The sequence below is a fragment of the Pezoporus occidentalis genome, unplaced genomic scaffold (assembly GCF_034315485.1).
Source record: "Pezoporus occidentalis ecotype Australia unplaced genomic scaffold, CSIRO_AGI_Poc_V1 ctg66, whole genome shotgun sequence".
Taxonomy (NCBI): domain Eukaryota; kingdom Metazoa; phylum Chordata; class Aves; order Psittaciformes; family Psittacidae; genus Pezoporus; species Pezoporus occidentalis.
The window spans coordinates 483,460-496,964 of NW_026916009.1; the positions used below are offsets into that span (position 1 = coordinate 483,460).

Genomic DNA, 13,505 nt, shown 5'->3' on the forward strand with positions numbered 1-13,505 from the left:
GGCCACAGGAAGGGATCACCTCGGCGGCCCCTACACGGCAAAGGCTGTGTCTGGATTTGGGCCCGGGGACCCTAGCTGGGCCCACGGGCCCAGGTCCCACTGGCGTGGGGGGTCCCTGTGAGGTGCTGCTGCCCCCCAGGACTGAAAATGAAAGGATAAGTTTTTTTTTTTCTGTTGTTTTCAGGGAAAAGAACGTCTGGTAGTTGTGAAGTGAGTCCACTGGAAAGCCCACCAACGCACTTCGCCCCGCACAGGTGAAATAGCTCTGGTTTATAGTGTGGGAGGTGTCTGGTTTTGGTCAAATGCTCTTTACTGTGTCTTTTGGCTTGAACTGCTAATGGCTCTGTACAGGTAGCCTCTAGCGAGTTTAGGAAATTAAAGTAATGCTTACCTTAAAGCCTTGTATTATACCATCTGATTAAGATACATAGATCTCTAGTTGCTTCTAACTTTGTTACCTAACAACATACGGTAAAGATCTATTTTAAGGCTGTTCTCAATTCTTGAGGATTGGTAGACTTAAAATTGGCAAATTTAGGGCAACGCATCAGTCCTCTGTAGTTGAGTGCCTTCTCTTATGGACACCCCTGTGCTGGCAGTGTTTCACACTAGGGCTGTCCATACCCACCAGGTACCACTGCAGATGCCTGAAAGAGCGCCTGTATTCTGTGTTGTCACTTAACAGCTTGGTAGCATTTCCACAGCCATCTTCAGCCTTTTGTATGATTTATTTGTAATACATACATGTATCAGGCAAGTTTTATTAATCATAAATTATCTACAGAAAGCAACCCCAAATTTACCTAGTGGGAGTTTGATGTTTCAATGTTGTTACGATGAGTGAATTGATCTGTACGTAGGGCCTGGTCCTACAGAGTTGCGTGTACTGTGTTTTTACAGTATGGTGAATCCTCAGGAGGTAGAGATTTATTGTAATATCATATTGAAACTTTGATAGCTCATTACTGCTAAAAGGCTGTTCTGTGAGGAGCTCTGCTCCTTTATTGAGTATTCCTACTGAACCAAGAATGGTATTCCTGTATTGTGTGAAAATGAACCTGTTTGTCTTTGCAATATTTGGTCTAAAAATAAGACTGAGGCATTTTGTTTAACCTCATATGCAAGTGCAGATTGTTATTTGAATAAATAAAAGACTTGGACTTACAGCCTTTTTTTTGTTCAAGTACAGATGTAAACTATGCTGTGGTATGTTTAGTCTCTGCTTTCTCTCAGGATCATGGTTTTGATACTTTGAGATAACGTTTTAAAGTACCTTTCTGCAATGTCGCAATGGCCTAATGTTCCATTTGTTGCTGTATCTGATTGAAGGCTGCCTCTCTGCAGCCACTCGCACCCTGGCAAAACATGGGCCTGTTTATAGCCACACTGAAATAAGTACGTTTCTGTGCAAGCATGGGAATCTGCCTGTGAGGATGTGATTGCAGGACTGGGGCTTGCGACCTTCTGCTCACATAGAGAAATCCTTGTTGGAAAGACTTCGAAGATAAGGAGCCTGTCTAGAACCTTAGGTCTGGAATAGCCATGTATAGGAAATTATTTTATTGAAGTCTATAGGAGTGTGCTCTTAGCGACAGTTTTGAATCTTCCCACTTAACATCTTTTCTCTTTATATATCCTTTGAATTTTCCAGAATTCCTAGAGTCTTAAGTGGTTGGTGGTTTTTAGGCTTTGGGCTATCGTTGTCACATTTTCTGTATGGTACTGTTCATCAGATGAGTGAATCAGCTGAAATTAAAATTCCTGCCTAAGTTTTGTGTAGGAAAACAGAGAAGAATCTGTTCAGTTTTGGAACAAAAAGAGTTATTTTTCCGTCCTCTTAATTATGTTTTCTGTTGTTGATTGAAACTTGTTACAAGTCTGTAAGTTTTCTAGCCATTACTGTTATTAGGAATAATACTTGAATTTAATTCTCTATTTATTGCAGTGTAATCTGTGTTACCAGTATTGCCTAAAATACACTGCTGCTTTTCTGTTAATACATCTGACATCCTTATGCAATATAAACTGCCTTTTTGCACAGTTGAGGTAATAAGCTTTCAAAAAAGGCAGAATGAGGACAATGTTGCTGTTTCTATCTTCCTAGGTAGATCTTAACAAGTGAAAAGAAGTAGTCCGAAACATGATTCCAGGTGGTAACTAAAAATGTCTAGTAAGATCTTAACATATTACAGTGCCTTGATATGTCAGGCACTTGCATGTGTGTGGAGTACCTTGACTTGTGTGTGGCTTTTCAGAGGTCTTCTTGGGTAATGATTGTACTATAGTTAATAAAAGCGTTCCCTACAGGAACTCTTGTAGTTGACTTTGGTTGCTTCCCAGTGTTTTCTGTCTCAATTTGGATGCTTTTACTAACAAAAGGCCCTTGTTTTCTAAATTACAGTAAGCTTGGTTTGGTAGCTTAGTGTAGTAGAGCATTGAGCAGTTAAATGACCAGAACTAAGCCAAAGTTATGGTTAGATCGTAGAACAGGGACAAAAGTTATAACTTTGTTGTGTTGATGCCAACCACAATTCAATGTGGTGCAGCTTCCCTTGATAGAACAGAGCACTTCACAGAGAGGTACTAGTTGCCTAAAGTCTCTTAGTATGAAATAGGAAAAAGGAATGTATTTTCTCTCTAATAATATCATTTTTACTAATACCGACTGAAAGGTTTTACTTGAAAAAGTAGCTTTAAATGTTTGTCTTTTTGCAATGATTTTTATGGTCTATGTTAATCTCTGAAGAGTGGATGTAACTCCATGTTGCCCAAACATCTTCAAGTCTCTGTATTTAGTGTTAGTTTCAGCAAAAGGGTCAGGCAGTGACAACGCAAGGAATTGTTCTTTCTTGGTAAAGTTGAGGAATCAACAAAACTACTTCTTAGCTGTTTGTGGGAAAAACTGATGTTTTTGGAGATCCACGTTCCACTTCTGGCCCCAAGATGCTGGTTTAGGAAACATATGTAGATGATTATACCTTGTCTGTGAGATTTCATGAAGACACCAAGAAATTTAACATGAAATTTGTGCTAGTATTATCAAATGCTAAACGACATAGCTAAGACTTCTTTAATCGTGGCTTTTATTTGGATGCAATGTGTGAAGCTCAGAGTTCAGTCCTCTTAATTATACATCTTTTAACCACCGACATATAATTGCCTTGCAATTTACAATGCATTTGGGGATTCCATTGCCTAAAAGGGTCTTACGTACGTTGAATGTCAAGTTCTGAGCATACATTTAAGAATGTATCCAACCCACATGATTTAAAATATTATAATATTCTCAGCACAGTGTTTCCTCAAAATTACTGATTGAGTTTTGGGACTGTAATACTTTGGGCTTTCTAATAGTAACTAAGCCATTAACTTCTCTGTAGACTACAGATGATGTCAGGTACCAGATTTCTACATTACATAATGCTGATACTCAGGATGGTTTAGCAAAGAGTGCCCCCCAAAGTTTGCTGCTGTGCCGTTTTCCAGCCTCTCTGAAGGACTGCTTAACTGTATTGGGGGAGGGTGTGTGGGGTGCAGAGCTACAGCTTTGTTGTCTTGGAGCTGATGCGTGCTGCAAGGGAAATGATGATGCCTGCTTACCAGTACTAGAAGCAGTTGGAAGCTGGCTTCTTCCTGTGCATGACAGTAGGTACAGACGCTTGCGCAGGTGTGTACCTGTGTGTATTTAAGTCTTTCATTTCTCTCTTTACAGTCACTTTGCAAACCACCTTCTGGTGTCTTACTGACCACCAGTGGCTGCACTCAGCAAGACAAGTAGCTCTGCTCTAAGTGATGATGTCACAGAGTGTGTCTTCGCTCTGTGTCCTGTGTGTACTTGCCGTAAAGTCTTGCTGGGATGCTAAGTTTCTTGGCCTTCACATGTACCAGATAGGGCTTTTGCCAGAGGGATAGGATTTTCTTCCAGTCAACTGCTCAGGAATAAAAAAGGGAGAACAGGAGAAATGAGTGTGTTATAAAATTACAAATGTTAGTGGTAACCTCATAAAAGCATAAGAAATACACTGCACTGCTGGGTCTGATCAGGGGTTGATCCAACCTAGTATTCTATCTTGGGTAGTAGGAATAGATGATGCTATTTAGGAAGAGCACGAAGACCCAGCCACTTTAAGTGTTTCCTTCTCCACCATCCATATTTGTTAAATTAGACAGGCTAGGAGGTACATCACTTATGTCCCCACTGTCTGTGAATTTTTCTGTTGTTTTTTTGAACCTGATGATACTTCTATAGCCTCTTGTGACAGGAAGGTCTAGCAGTTCACTAGCCATGAGTGGTAAAAATGAAGTGCTACTTTAATGTTTTGAGTCAATCTCTCACTAGCTTCATGAAGCGCCCGTAGTTCTAATATTGTGTGATATAGTATACAATTGTTCTGTACTGACCTTATACCCTACCAGGATTTTTTAAACTTCACTCATGTCTTACATGATTTGGCAATGGCACACATACATTTTTTTATCCTTCTCTGTTCTTTGCCATGTTGCTTCTGATCAGCTCAAAATCTTTTATTCAGAATCAGTTGTTTAAGGAAAATTAAGGTTCTTCAAGAAGCAGCCTCTGGTTTCTCTTTCATGGGTTGTGGCTAATGCTAGTTTGAGTCTATGCAGGCATAAGCTATGTTTCTATGCAGGCGTATATTATGTTTCTGTTGAACCTTTCTGCATCTTCAATGTAGAGTGTAAATACAAACCCCAAAAATAGCTTCCGGAAAGTTTTGTTCCCTGATATTTTTGCAGTGAAGTACAGCTGCTTAAGCATTTGACTTTTTCCAGGGGAAGTCCATGTTTCCGTCATCTCTTACTGAATCCTGTGGGACAAAAATAGTTTCTCCCCCACCCACTGTTTAGCTAAGTGTAGTTTCAGTTCTCTTCAGTTAAGCGACATGTGTCTATTCCATGTTTGTGCTACATTTTTATGTTGCAACAGAAAGCTCTGTTAAGAACTCCTATATATTTTGTTCAAAATAAAATATGCCATCAGATTAAATCATAATAAGTAGATTCAAAAATCTTTGTTATTTATATATATAAATATATATATGGTAAGCCATGGAATTAATAAATAAAAAAAGCTATTTTTTTAGATTATGTGCAATCTCAGCCTCTGATCCTGCCAGTGTATACGCATAGAACCACTGTCTTTTGGGAAGTCTGTGTAGGAAACTACCGATAAAGATATAATTGCAAGGTTGTGAGAGTTGCTGTAGGGTTTTTTAATGTAACATTGGCTGCTAGGTGTATTAGCTTTGCTTTTGTTTGTTGTACTAATTGATTGCTATCAGGATTTTTAACATGATTATATTTGCATGAGCATCTCTTAGTATATATATAGACCCAAAAATTGATGTTCATGCTCATTGATTTCCCTGAGGAGTATTGTCAGTATTTTTGCTTAAACGTTTCATACGGCATTGTACTTGGGCCCTGTATCTTTCAGACAAACGAGAAGTAAAATACTATGTCTGCCTTGACACAGTCAAGTTAAATGCAAAAATAAGGCTTAATTATGAGTTAAATCCAAAACTAAGACTGGGGACACAAGAATAAACCCGGCATTATAGTGGCTGGGAACTGTGGAGCAGTTTCTTTACAGAAGCTTAACGGAGGCACATCAGGTATATATTTCTTGCTGGTTGCTTTGGAATGTTCTGAGGTACTCTTTTTCTTTGGTCTGCTGCTTGATAACCTTCAGAAAAGAATGTTGCTGGGTTGTGCAGAAAAGGAGAAGGTCATTGATCTGTCAAAAGCTCTGCAAAGCATGGTAGTAGCTTGAAAGAAGGTGGTAAATAAAACAGAAATAGCAGCACGTGAGTCACTCCAGCTGAAAGATGCACTCATTCTGTCAAATTTTTCATCCTGTCCAGTATGCCACCAAATAAAAGCTTCAGTTGTGTGTATGGGATGCAACTAGTTAAGGCTAAGACAACTTTTTTGCTGCCGTAGTAATGGAGGAGGCTGTATCTCATATGGGACCCAAACCCAGATCACCCGTCACCACCCAGATCACCCCAAGCCCTGTGTCACCATGGGATTTATGTTTTTATTTCATGTTGTTGCTGAAGTGTGTGTCAGTATGTGCCTTAAAGGTGTCTGAAAGGATTATTTGCTTCCTAGCATGCCAAAGAAGAGAGGGTTCCCTCTTTTCCATTCTGTTTATATGAAGAGCATGGCCAGCGGTGAACTTTATTGTTCTTAATACTGATGTGTTGTGAAGGGTCATACTCCAATGATTGATTTCAGTTATATATAGTAAGTGCTCCTTACTTTCATGTACTCGTAATGCTTGCAGGCATTGAGGGAAGTTGGGAAAGGTGATTGGAACTGGATTCGATATCCGTGTTTGTGTTGTGGTTATCCAGTATAAACAAAACGGGAGGCCTCTACCCCTGGGCATGTGTGCTTGCGTGTGTGCTTGCATGTGTGCGTGGAAGGGGAATTTTGTATGAAGAGGAAATGCAAAATGATCCTTATTATTGTCAAATGATTAATCAGGTCACTTGCGCTAGTTATGTTTTGTAGCGCGTCTCCATTCTGTCTGCTGTGCATGCTGCACATGTACATGTACAACTGTTTCAGTAATTTTAAGTGTGTTTTTAAATTTTTAGTAGTCTTCTGTCCTTCTGCTCTTAGATAATATGCTAATGTAAGGCCTGGTTTATACAGTTTACTGTTAGAAGTGTGATAGGGTGTTTTGTTTTGCCCTGGTGACCTAAAGATGCTTTTGTAGGTCCTCCAGTGCCATAGTGCTTTTCGTTTTCTCATGGTACATTTACACAGTGAAAGGTGAAGCCTTATACCTTCACAAGAGGAAACTGCGTATTTCCTCAAAAGTCTGTATAGGTTCCCTCCTTGCACTCATGTTCTTGCCGTTTCAGGCCTTGGGAATAAGTAAATTGATTGGGGTGGTAGTCTGACAAATCAGTACGTTTGTCACATGCCTCTGATTTATAATGTATTTCCTCATTATCACCTCTGTGTACATTTGTTTGCTTGGTATATGACACATGAAACAGAACTGAGTGATGAATATACCATGTTTAAAAGCATTTATTCCAGTGAATATATGGTGTTTCAAAGAGTTTATTCCAGTACTTTTGGGATGGCCTTTCTGAATAAGAGCTGCCTTTGAAGGCTAAGCTGAATGTAGCTGAGTAGCTGCAGAATATGTGTACTGTTAATTTTATTTGAAGCTACTTTGGGTTTGTTTGTTTTCTTTGTTTCTTTGTTTGGGTTTTTTGTTTGCTTGTTTGTTTTTTTAAAGATGATTGCCAAAGACTCCGTAGTGTTGGGAAATGAAAAGTATGATTGCATGAGTTTGCACTGTAGGAGTCTATTTTAGAGTGAGGAAAAAACCCCAGCCTCTTGCTGAAATATTTCAGCTCTCCTGGCATTGATGGGAGTACTTTCTCTGACATTATTAATGATCACATTTACCTAAAATTAGTACAAGGAGGTAGGAAAAGCTCTGAAGAGCCGTGATGACCTCAGGAAAGACTGCATATTGATGCTTGCAGAAGCTGCGGGCAGCCGCAAACTCTGAAGACTGTTTATCAGTAATGGTCTTCATGGCAAAGAAAGCTTTAAAACCAAAAAAGCTTCCTTGCACTGCCTGATGAAATTAAAATTTTGCAGAGCAGGGGTAGTCACCAGCCTTTTTATAAGCAGATACTGGAAGTAAAACCTCTGCATTCAAATGGGTTAATTATCATTCAACTTGATTCCTGAAAGCAAGTGATCTAATCTGACACTTAACCTTTTTCAACTTGTAGCTTCCAGTCACTGTATGGTAGATGAGTAGAGTTTTGTTTAACAGGTTTAAGTGGCAGTAGCATTATCCTCCCCCCCTCCCCCGCCCCAATAATTTCCTTTCATGGTTTCCAATGATCTGTGAATACTGATTGAAAGCTATTGTGCTAGCAGATTTGGCTTATTGGGTGCTAGCTGAACCACAGGTTTAGTGACTGCACCTGGCCACTTAGTTCTTAAGCAGTAATAATATCTATTTTATTCTGACTTTGACCTTTTTGATATTTTCCTTAGACAATCTACTTCATCTTGACTCATCATCATTCCAGGATAGAGGTGTCCTTGGGGCTCTCTCTTAACACTGATATGGTACAGAAGATTTAAAATCAGGTATTGTTCTGGGTCCCTTTTTCCCACCAAAATGAAACACACAATCTAGAACTGAATGCCTTTTATTTCCCCCCCCCCTTATGTGATTTGTCTTAATATTATGATTCTTTCAGCTGATGTTCACAAGGAATAGAGTCACGTGATGTATGAAGGCAAACACATACACTTCTCTGAGGTTGACAATAAGCCCTTGTGCTCGTATAGCCCCAAACTGTGCAAGCAGAGGCGACTTAACGGCTACGCCTTCTGTATCAGACACGTTCTGGAGGACAAGACTGCCCCCTTCAAGCAATGTGAATATGTGGCCAAGTATAACAGCCAACGCTGCACCAACCCCATCCCCAAATCTGAGGATCGTAGGTGAGTTGTGGTTACCTGTTACAAAGTGGTAAGTGGCTGGGACATAGGCGTGAGCTTTCTTTTACGAGGCTGCCTGGTTTCAGAGTGAGGAAGGAACTGACCTAAGTGGATTGAATTCCAGGAGGGAATTTTTTTAACAGTTTTAACACCAGTAAACTGTATTTTATTTTCTGTGGGAGCCAAGTACTCCGGAGACAATAACGTGCTGCCAAGGAAGTTTCTGGGAGTTTCTTGCTTTTCTCAAATTCACTATAAACTGTGGATCAAACCTACTATGCACTACCTGCTGTTCTAATTAATTTGCTCTGTCACTCACAGTATATGCTCTTAGAAAGGCCTGCTTGTTTGGCCAGCTGTGCCAAAAGCACACTTCCATCTGCTTTTCATGACAAACGGTTGAAAATGCATACCTTCTGGGCTTTGGGAGCAGTGACACATGGGGGCAAATCCAGAATTACAATTCAGTGTTTGTGATTTGGTATTGATATATAGTGTTGTATTACTGGATTAAAATAAATATTTCTTAATAACAGATGAACCAGATGGGAAAGTGATGTCCACTCCCATTTCTTCTTTGCTTCCCTGCTTCATCTGCCCCTCTTCCCAAATAGAGATGCCCAGGGTGCCCAGGTATTAAATGTCTTGCAAGAGATAGCACTTGCAGTTGTTGGAGAGCTGGGAATTCAGACCAGATTTACTGAATTGCAGCCCATACTGCAACCGCAAGGGCATTCTTCTTTGCTTTTTAAGGCTTTATGAACACCAGTGTCATTGGTGTTGCTTGGGTTGAAATAGTAGAATTTGTCTTGTCTTGTCTGCCAGGTATATATGACTTCAGTTTTTCAGTCAGTTGCATGCTTTGACTGCAACACAGTATTTAATTAATGTGTATGTTAACTATCTGAGGCTTGATCTGTTAGAAGTGATTTTTTAACCTAAAATATAAACAAAATATGCCAAAACCGAGTCAAGCCACCATTCACTGACCTTTCACATTATGAGCTGCTATTCACTAACCTTTTGCATTATTAGTAGTGTTCCCACTGTGCCCTACATACATTTTCCTTCTCAGCTCACAGCTCCCTCTCTTGTCTGAAACAACAGTTGGACTGTGCTCTAAATTAACTTGCACTTCACCTGCCATTTCAGTTGAGGAGACTGATGAAGTGAGAAAAAACCATGAATGTTTGTCAAAAGCTGTAGGGCAAATGCTCAAATGGCACAAGATGAATAACTTTAAGCTGTAATTTGACAGTCGGTGACTGTTTCTTTGCTGCTGTACAATTGAGGCTCTTTGGAAATAAGCTTGCAGAAATGATCATGGAAATTGTTAGCACAAATGGTATGCTGTAATTTCAGATGCAGGAGCTGACTGAACCAGAGTTGCTGTTTACCAAGGGTCATACTTAAAAACAATAGAAATAACACCACTTAATGACACTTTTTTAGGTCTTATATGTTGCCATGAAATTTGAGATTTTTCTTTACACCTTGAATTGAGTTCACACTTTGTTCTTTTTGATTTTTCTCAAGTTAAAGTGAAGTGTGGTCATGACATCTGGTGTATGTTATATTAGAATAATTCAATTGCATGTCGAGTGTCATATTACAGTACTCGAAGAGGACAGCAGGTGTCTGAAGGAGAAAATAAACTTTTAATTTCAAATGAGAGGATGTGATAGTTTGAAAGAATATTTTAAAAGACTGCTTCTTAGGGCAGAGCTTAACTTTAACAATAAAACTTAATGAATGCGACTGTGCCTGCTCTAAACTTCCTCTTTTTTGGCAGGCAAACCTGTATCTGTTTCTTAGGTGACTTTTTTCACACTCCATTTGATATAAAGATCTTTGCTATGTCTGAGGTCTTCACTCATAGCTTTTAATTTTCTGTGTACAGAATTGCTGTCAGATGGTCATTTTGTCACAGTTGTAGACATGTAACTGTACATGATAGAAGCAGGCTGTATGATGCTCTGACAGCTATCTTTCTGGATGCTTTTAAAGATGATAAGAAGAGTCTTAACAGGACACATGCATTACATGCCAAAAGCTTCATAGTCTGTCCACAGATAATTAAAAAAATTATCACTTGACCTCAGACAAATGAGATGCTACCAGCCACAAAGATGTTTAATATGCTCCCATATTAGTAGATTTCTTGTTAACCATTAACATTCTGCAAATTAAATCTATTAATAGTGCATGACTTCACTGCTTTATTTGAAGTCTGGTTTCTCTTTTCACTATCTTGCTTTTTTTAAAGAGTCTGCATGGGGTGATACAGACATGGGTTCTGTATATGTATGCCCTCTGAATATGTTCCTAATTCTTTTTTATCCAAATATATGCATAAATTTTGAAATTCAGCTTCACTTTTAAGTACAGGGTTATTACAATTTAGCTGGGTTAAGTGCCATTTTATCTCTAATTCTCCTCTTTCAAGAGAATCTTTAAAATATTTTGTTAATATGCAAGATGCTTTCCAGTTTATTTGGATCTACGTTTAAATAAGGGACAGAACGCGATACCGGTCTGGGATGTACTGGGAAGCAGAATGGAGTTGTATGTGGAAAGCCATGCCCTGGGATGTACTGGGAAGCAGAAGGCAGTTGTACATGGGAAACTGTCCAGCTGAAGCTTTCAGAGCCTGTCACCCTTTGTGTGTCTCATGTTACAATAGTTTTAGTGGATATCAACCCACTGCTCTTACCATATGTGCTCATTGCATCTGACCTCACCTGCACAAAATAAGTGCCTTTGTCACTGAGTAGGGAAGGGGTGGAAAAGACTATATTAGGTAACTCCATGTGATCCTCTTAGCTGGGAGTAACTCACAGGCAGGTTGTAGAAGTGACAAATTGAGCCACTAAGTCGCATCAGAATTGGCTCTCATAGGGCCAGCTTGACCGTAACAGGTTTCACACTCAGAGCTGTGTGGAAGGGCCTGTGCTACTTAGAGGTGCTGTTCCGGTCTTCCCAGTAATCTGTCATCCATGGTTGTGGTTTAAACCCAGCCAAAACACAGTGCTGTACCAGCTACATGGAAGAAAATTAACTCTATCCCAGCCAAAACCAGGAAAACTACTAACGCCTTTCCTGGCATTACATCTGATCCAAAGTGTTTATTGCCTTAAGTCGGCTGGTTATAGACTGGTGCTGGCCGAGTCAGTTAATATCTGCAGCACTGTGTAAAGTCAGAGCCCATTTGGACCAGGGCCAACAAAAATGTCATCCTAGAACTTGAAGGATGGGGAAGTTGGTGTGTATGCCTGCCTGGCTGTGCATGGGAATAGCTAGAGCCTGACAAGGCCAGGGTTGGGTTGGTGCTATTAAATTATGTCTGGCCAAAACTGCCTGTGTGTAGTCTCTCTAGCCAGAGAGAGAAAGACCTAAGCACTCTTCCCAGTTTCTTCTTGCTTCTTTTACTCCAAGGTGTATCAGCCTCAGTTGTGCTGAAAGGCAGAGATTTGGTAAGAGCCTAAAGCACAGAGCCAACTCAATGTGTACAGGAGTCTGCAAGTGCTTGTGATCTATGTTTTCATTATGTTGTAGCCTGGCATCTATGAGTTTGTGTCCAGAGGTGTAAGATATAGTTGATCCAGTGATGCAGTATGGTCAGTTGTAAGAGACAAAGCTTTGTTCTGTGCCGTATAAAGATGATTCTGTTACGGTTAAATGAACAAGCAAAACCCTTGCTAGCCTAAAACTCAGAGAATGTTATCAAGCTTCTTACCTGTTTATTTACCTTATCTATTATTTGCTTTCTCTTTGTTTTTCACAATGAAAACACACAAGCTAGTTTTACCTTCTCACTTTGGCACAAGCACAAAGTGGCAATATTTAAGTTCTGAACAATAGGAAGGAAGCATTCACGTGCAGCACAGCTCTCTTTTAGTCAGAATTAGAGGGGGGGAAAATCCCCTTGTATTTTTTGTCTGTTTATTGTTTTGTTTTCTGTCATACTTAAAGTGCAGTTGCAACTGATCTTAGTCTTGTTCAAGCAAAATACTTTAAAAGTGCTTAATTGTAATTTTGGGAATAGTGCTGTTAACTTTAAGGAAAGCTTTGTTGAGCCCTCATTATATAATTTTATTTTTAGAAGTGTGTATCTCACTATGAATTTACAGTATTCCAGTGTGTTCTAATAAGGATTTCACACATCACTGGCTTTCAGCTTGCCTCATCTAGATTTATTTATTGCTTGCAACTTAATTATTTAGACAGTAATAAGTAGCTGTACTTTTCAGCCTTTTCTGATTTATGAGTCCTTATGGGTGTGGATGCTTCAAGAAGCTACTTATATGGAGATTGTTAAAGAGCATATATGAATTGCTTTTTTGGTTTTTACCTTTTATGGACCCTTTAGAAGCAATTCATGCATTGTTTCTTTAGGGGTGGTTCAACAGGCTGGAAGTTACTAAACTGAAGTGTTAAACCTGGAGGGGGGTGGGGGTGTTGGTTTGGGCTTTTCTGCTGTTTTTTCTCCATGAAGACCAGGAATAATTTAATTTTAATCTATTTATTCAAAAAAGCCCTTTTCTTGGATTTATATTGACTGGATTTTGAAGAATACCTTCATGGGTATTTCCTTATCTTATCAATAGATACATTGATGTAGACATCACTCTTTCCCCATATCTTTGTTTTCACCTATAAGCTGCACATTATAGGTGGAATCCTGCAAGGGCAGAAGTCTTGATTGCTGGTGGCATTCTACAGAGGCAGAAGGGGCCTGCCTGTGTGAAACAGGAAAAGGATCAGATAATAGTTTCTACATTTCTATTAACTGCTTGTTTTAATCAGACAAAGATTAATTGTTTACTTCTTAGTATGTTTTTTTTTAATCTGTGGCCGTAAGTTGCAACTCTTTAATTTTCATTACAGACTTTCAGAGGCTTTTTTTTTTTCTTTTAATAACATGACTTTCAAAGCTTTTTTTAATACATGTATTAGAGGAGTTTAAAATCCATGTTTATGGATTGTATGTATAC

The 13,505-nt window shown here is 39.3% G+C and overlaps 1 protein-coding gene across 4 annotated transcripts in view; it reads left to right on the forward strand.

Moving 5' to 3' along the window:
- The window catches only part of INO80D (INO80 complex subunit D), a 45,494-nt gene that overhangs the window by 1,801 nt on the left and 30,188 nt on the right, over window positions 1-13,505 (forward strand). For 2 of the 4 annotated variants that reach the window (XM_062640614.1, XM_062640611.1), the window contains exons 2-4: window positions 185-254; window positions 8,059-8,154; window positions 8,268-8,514. In XM_062640614.1, the coding sequence (XP_062496598.1) occupies window positions 8,297-8,514 (218 nt within the window). In that variant the 5' untranslated portion in view covers window positions 185-254; window positions 8,059-8,154; window positions 8,268-8,296. Of the gene's footprint in view, window positions 1-184; window positions 255-6,097; window positions 6,907-8,058; window positions 8,155-8,267; window positions 8,515-13,505 lie in introns of those variants that run through there. The other 2 variants (XM_062640613.1, XM_062640612.1) reach the window with 2 other exon arrangements.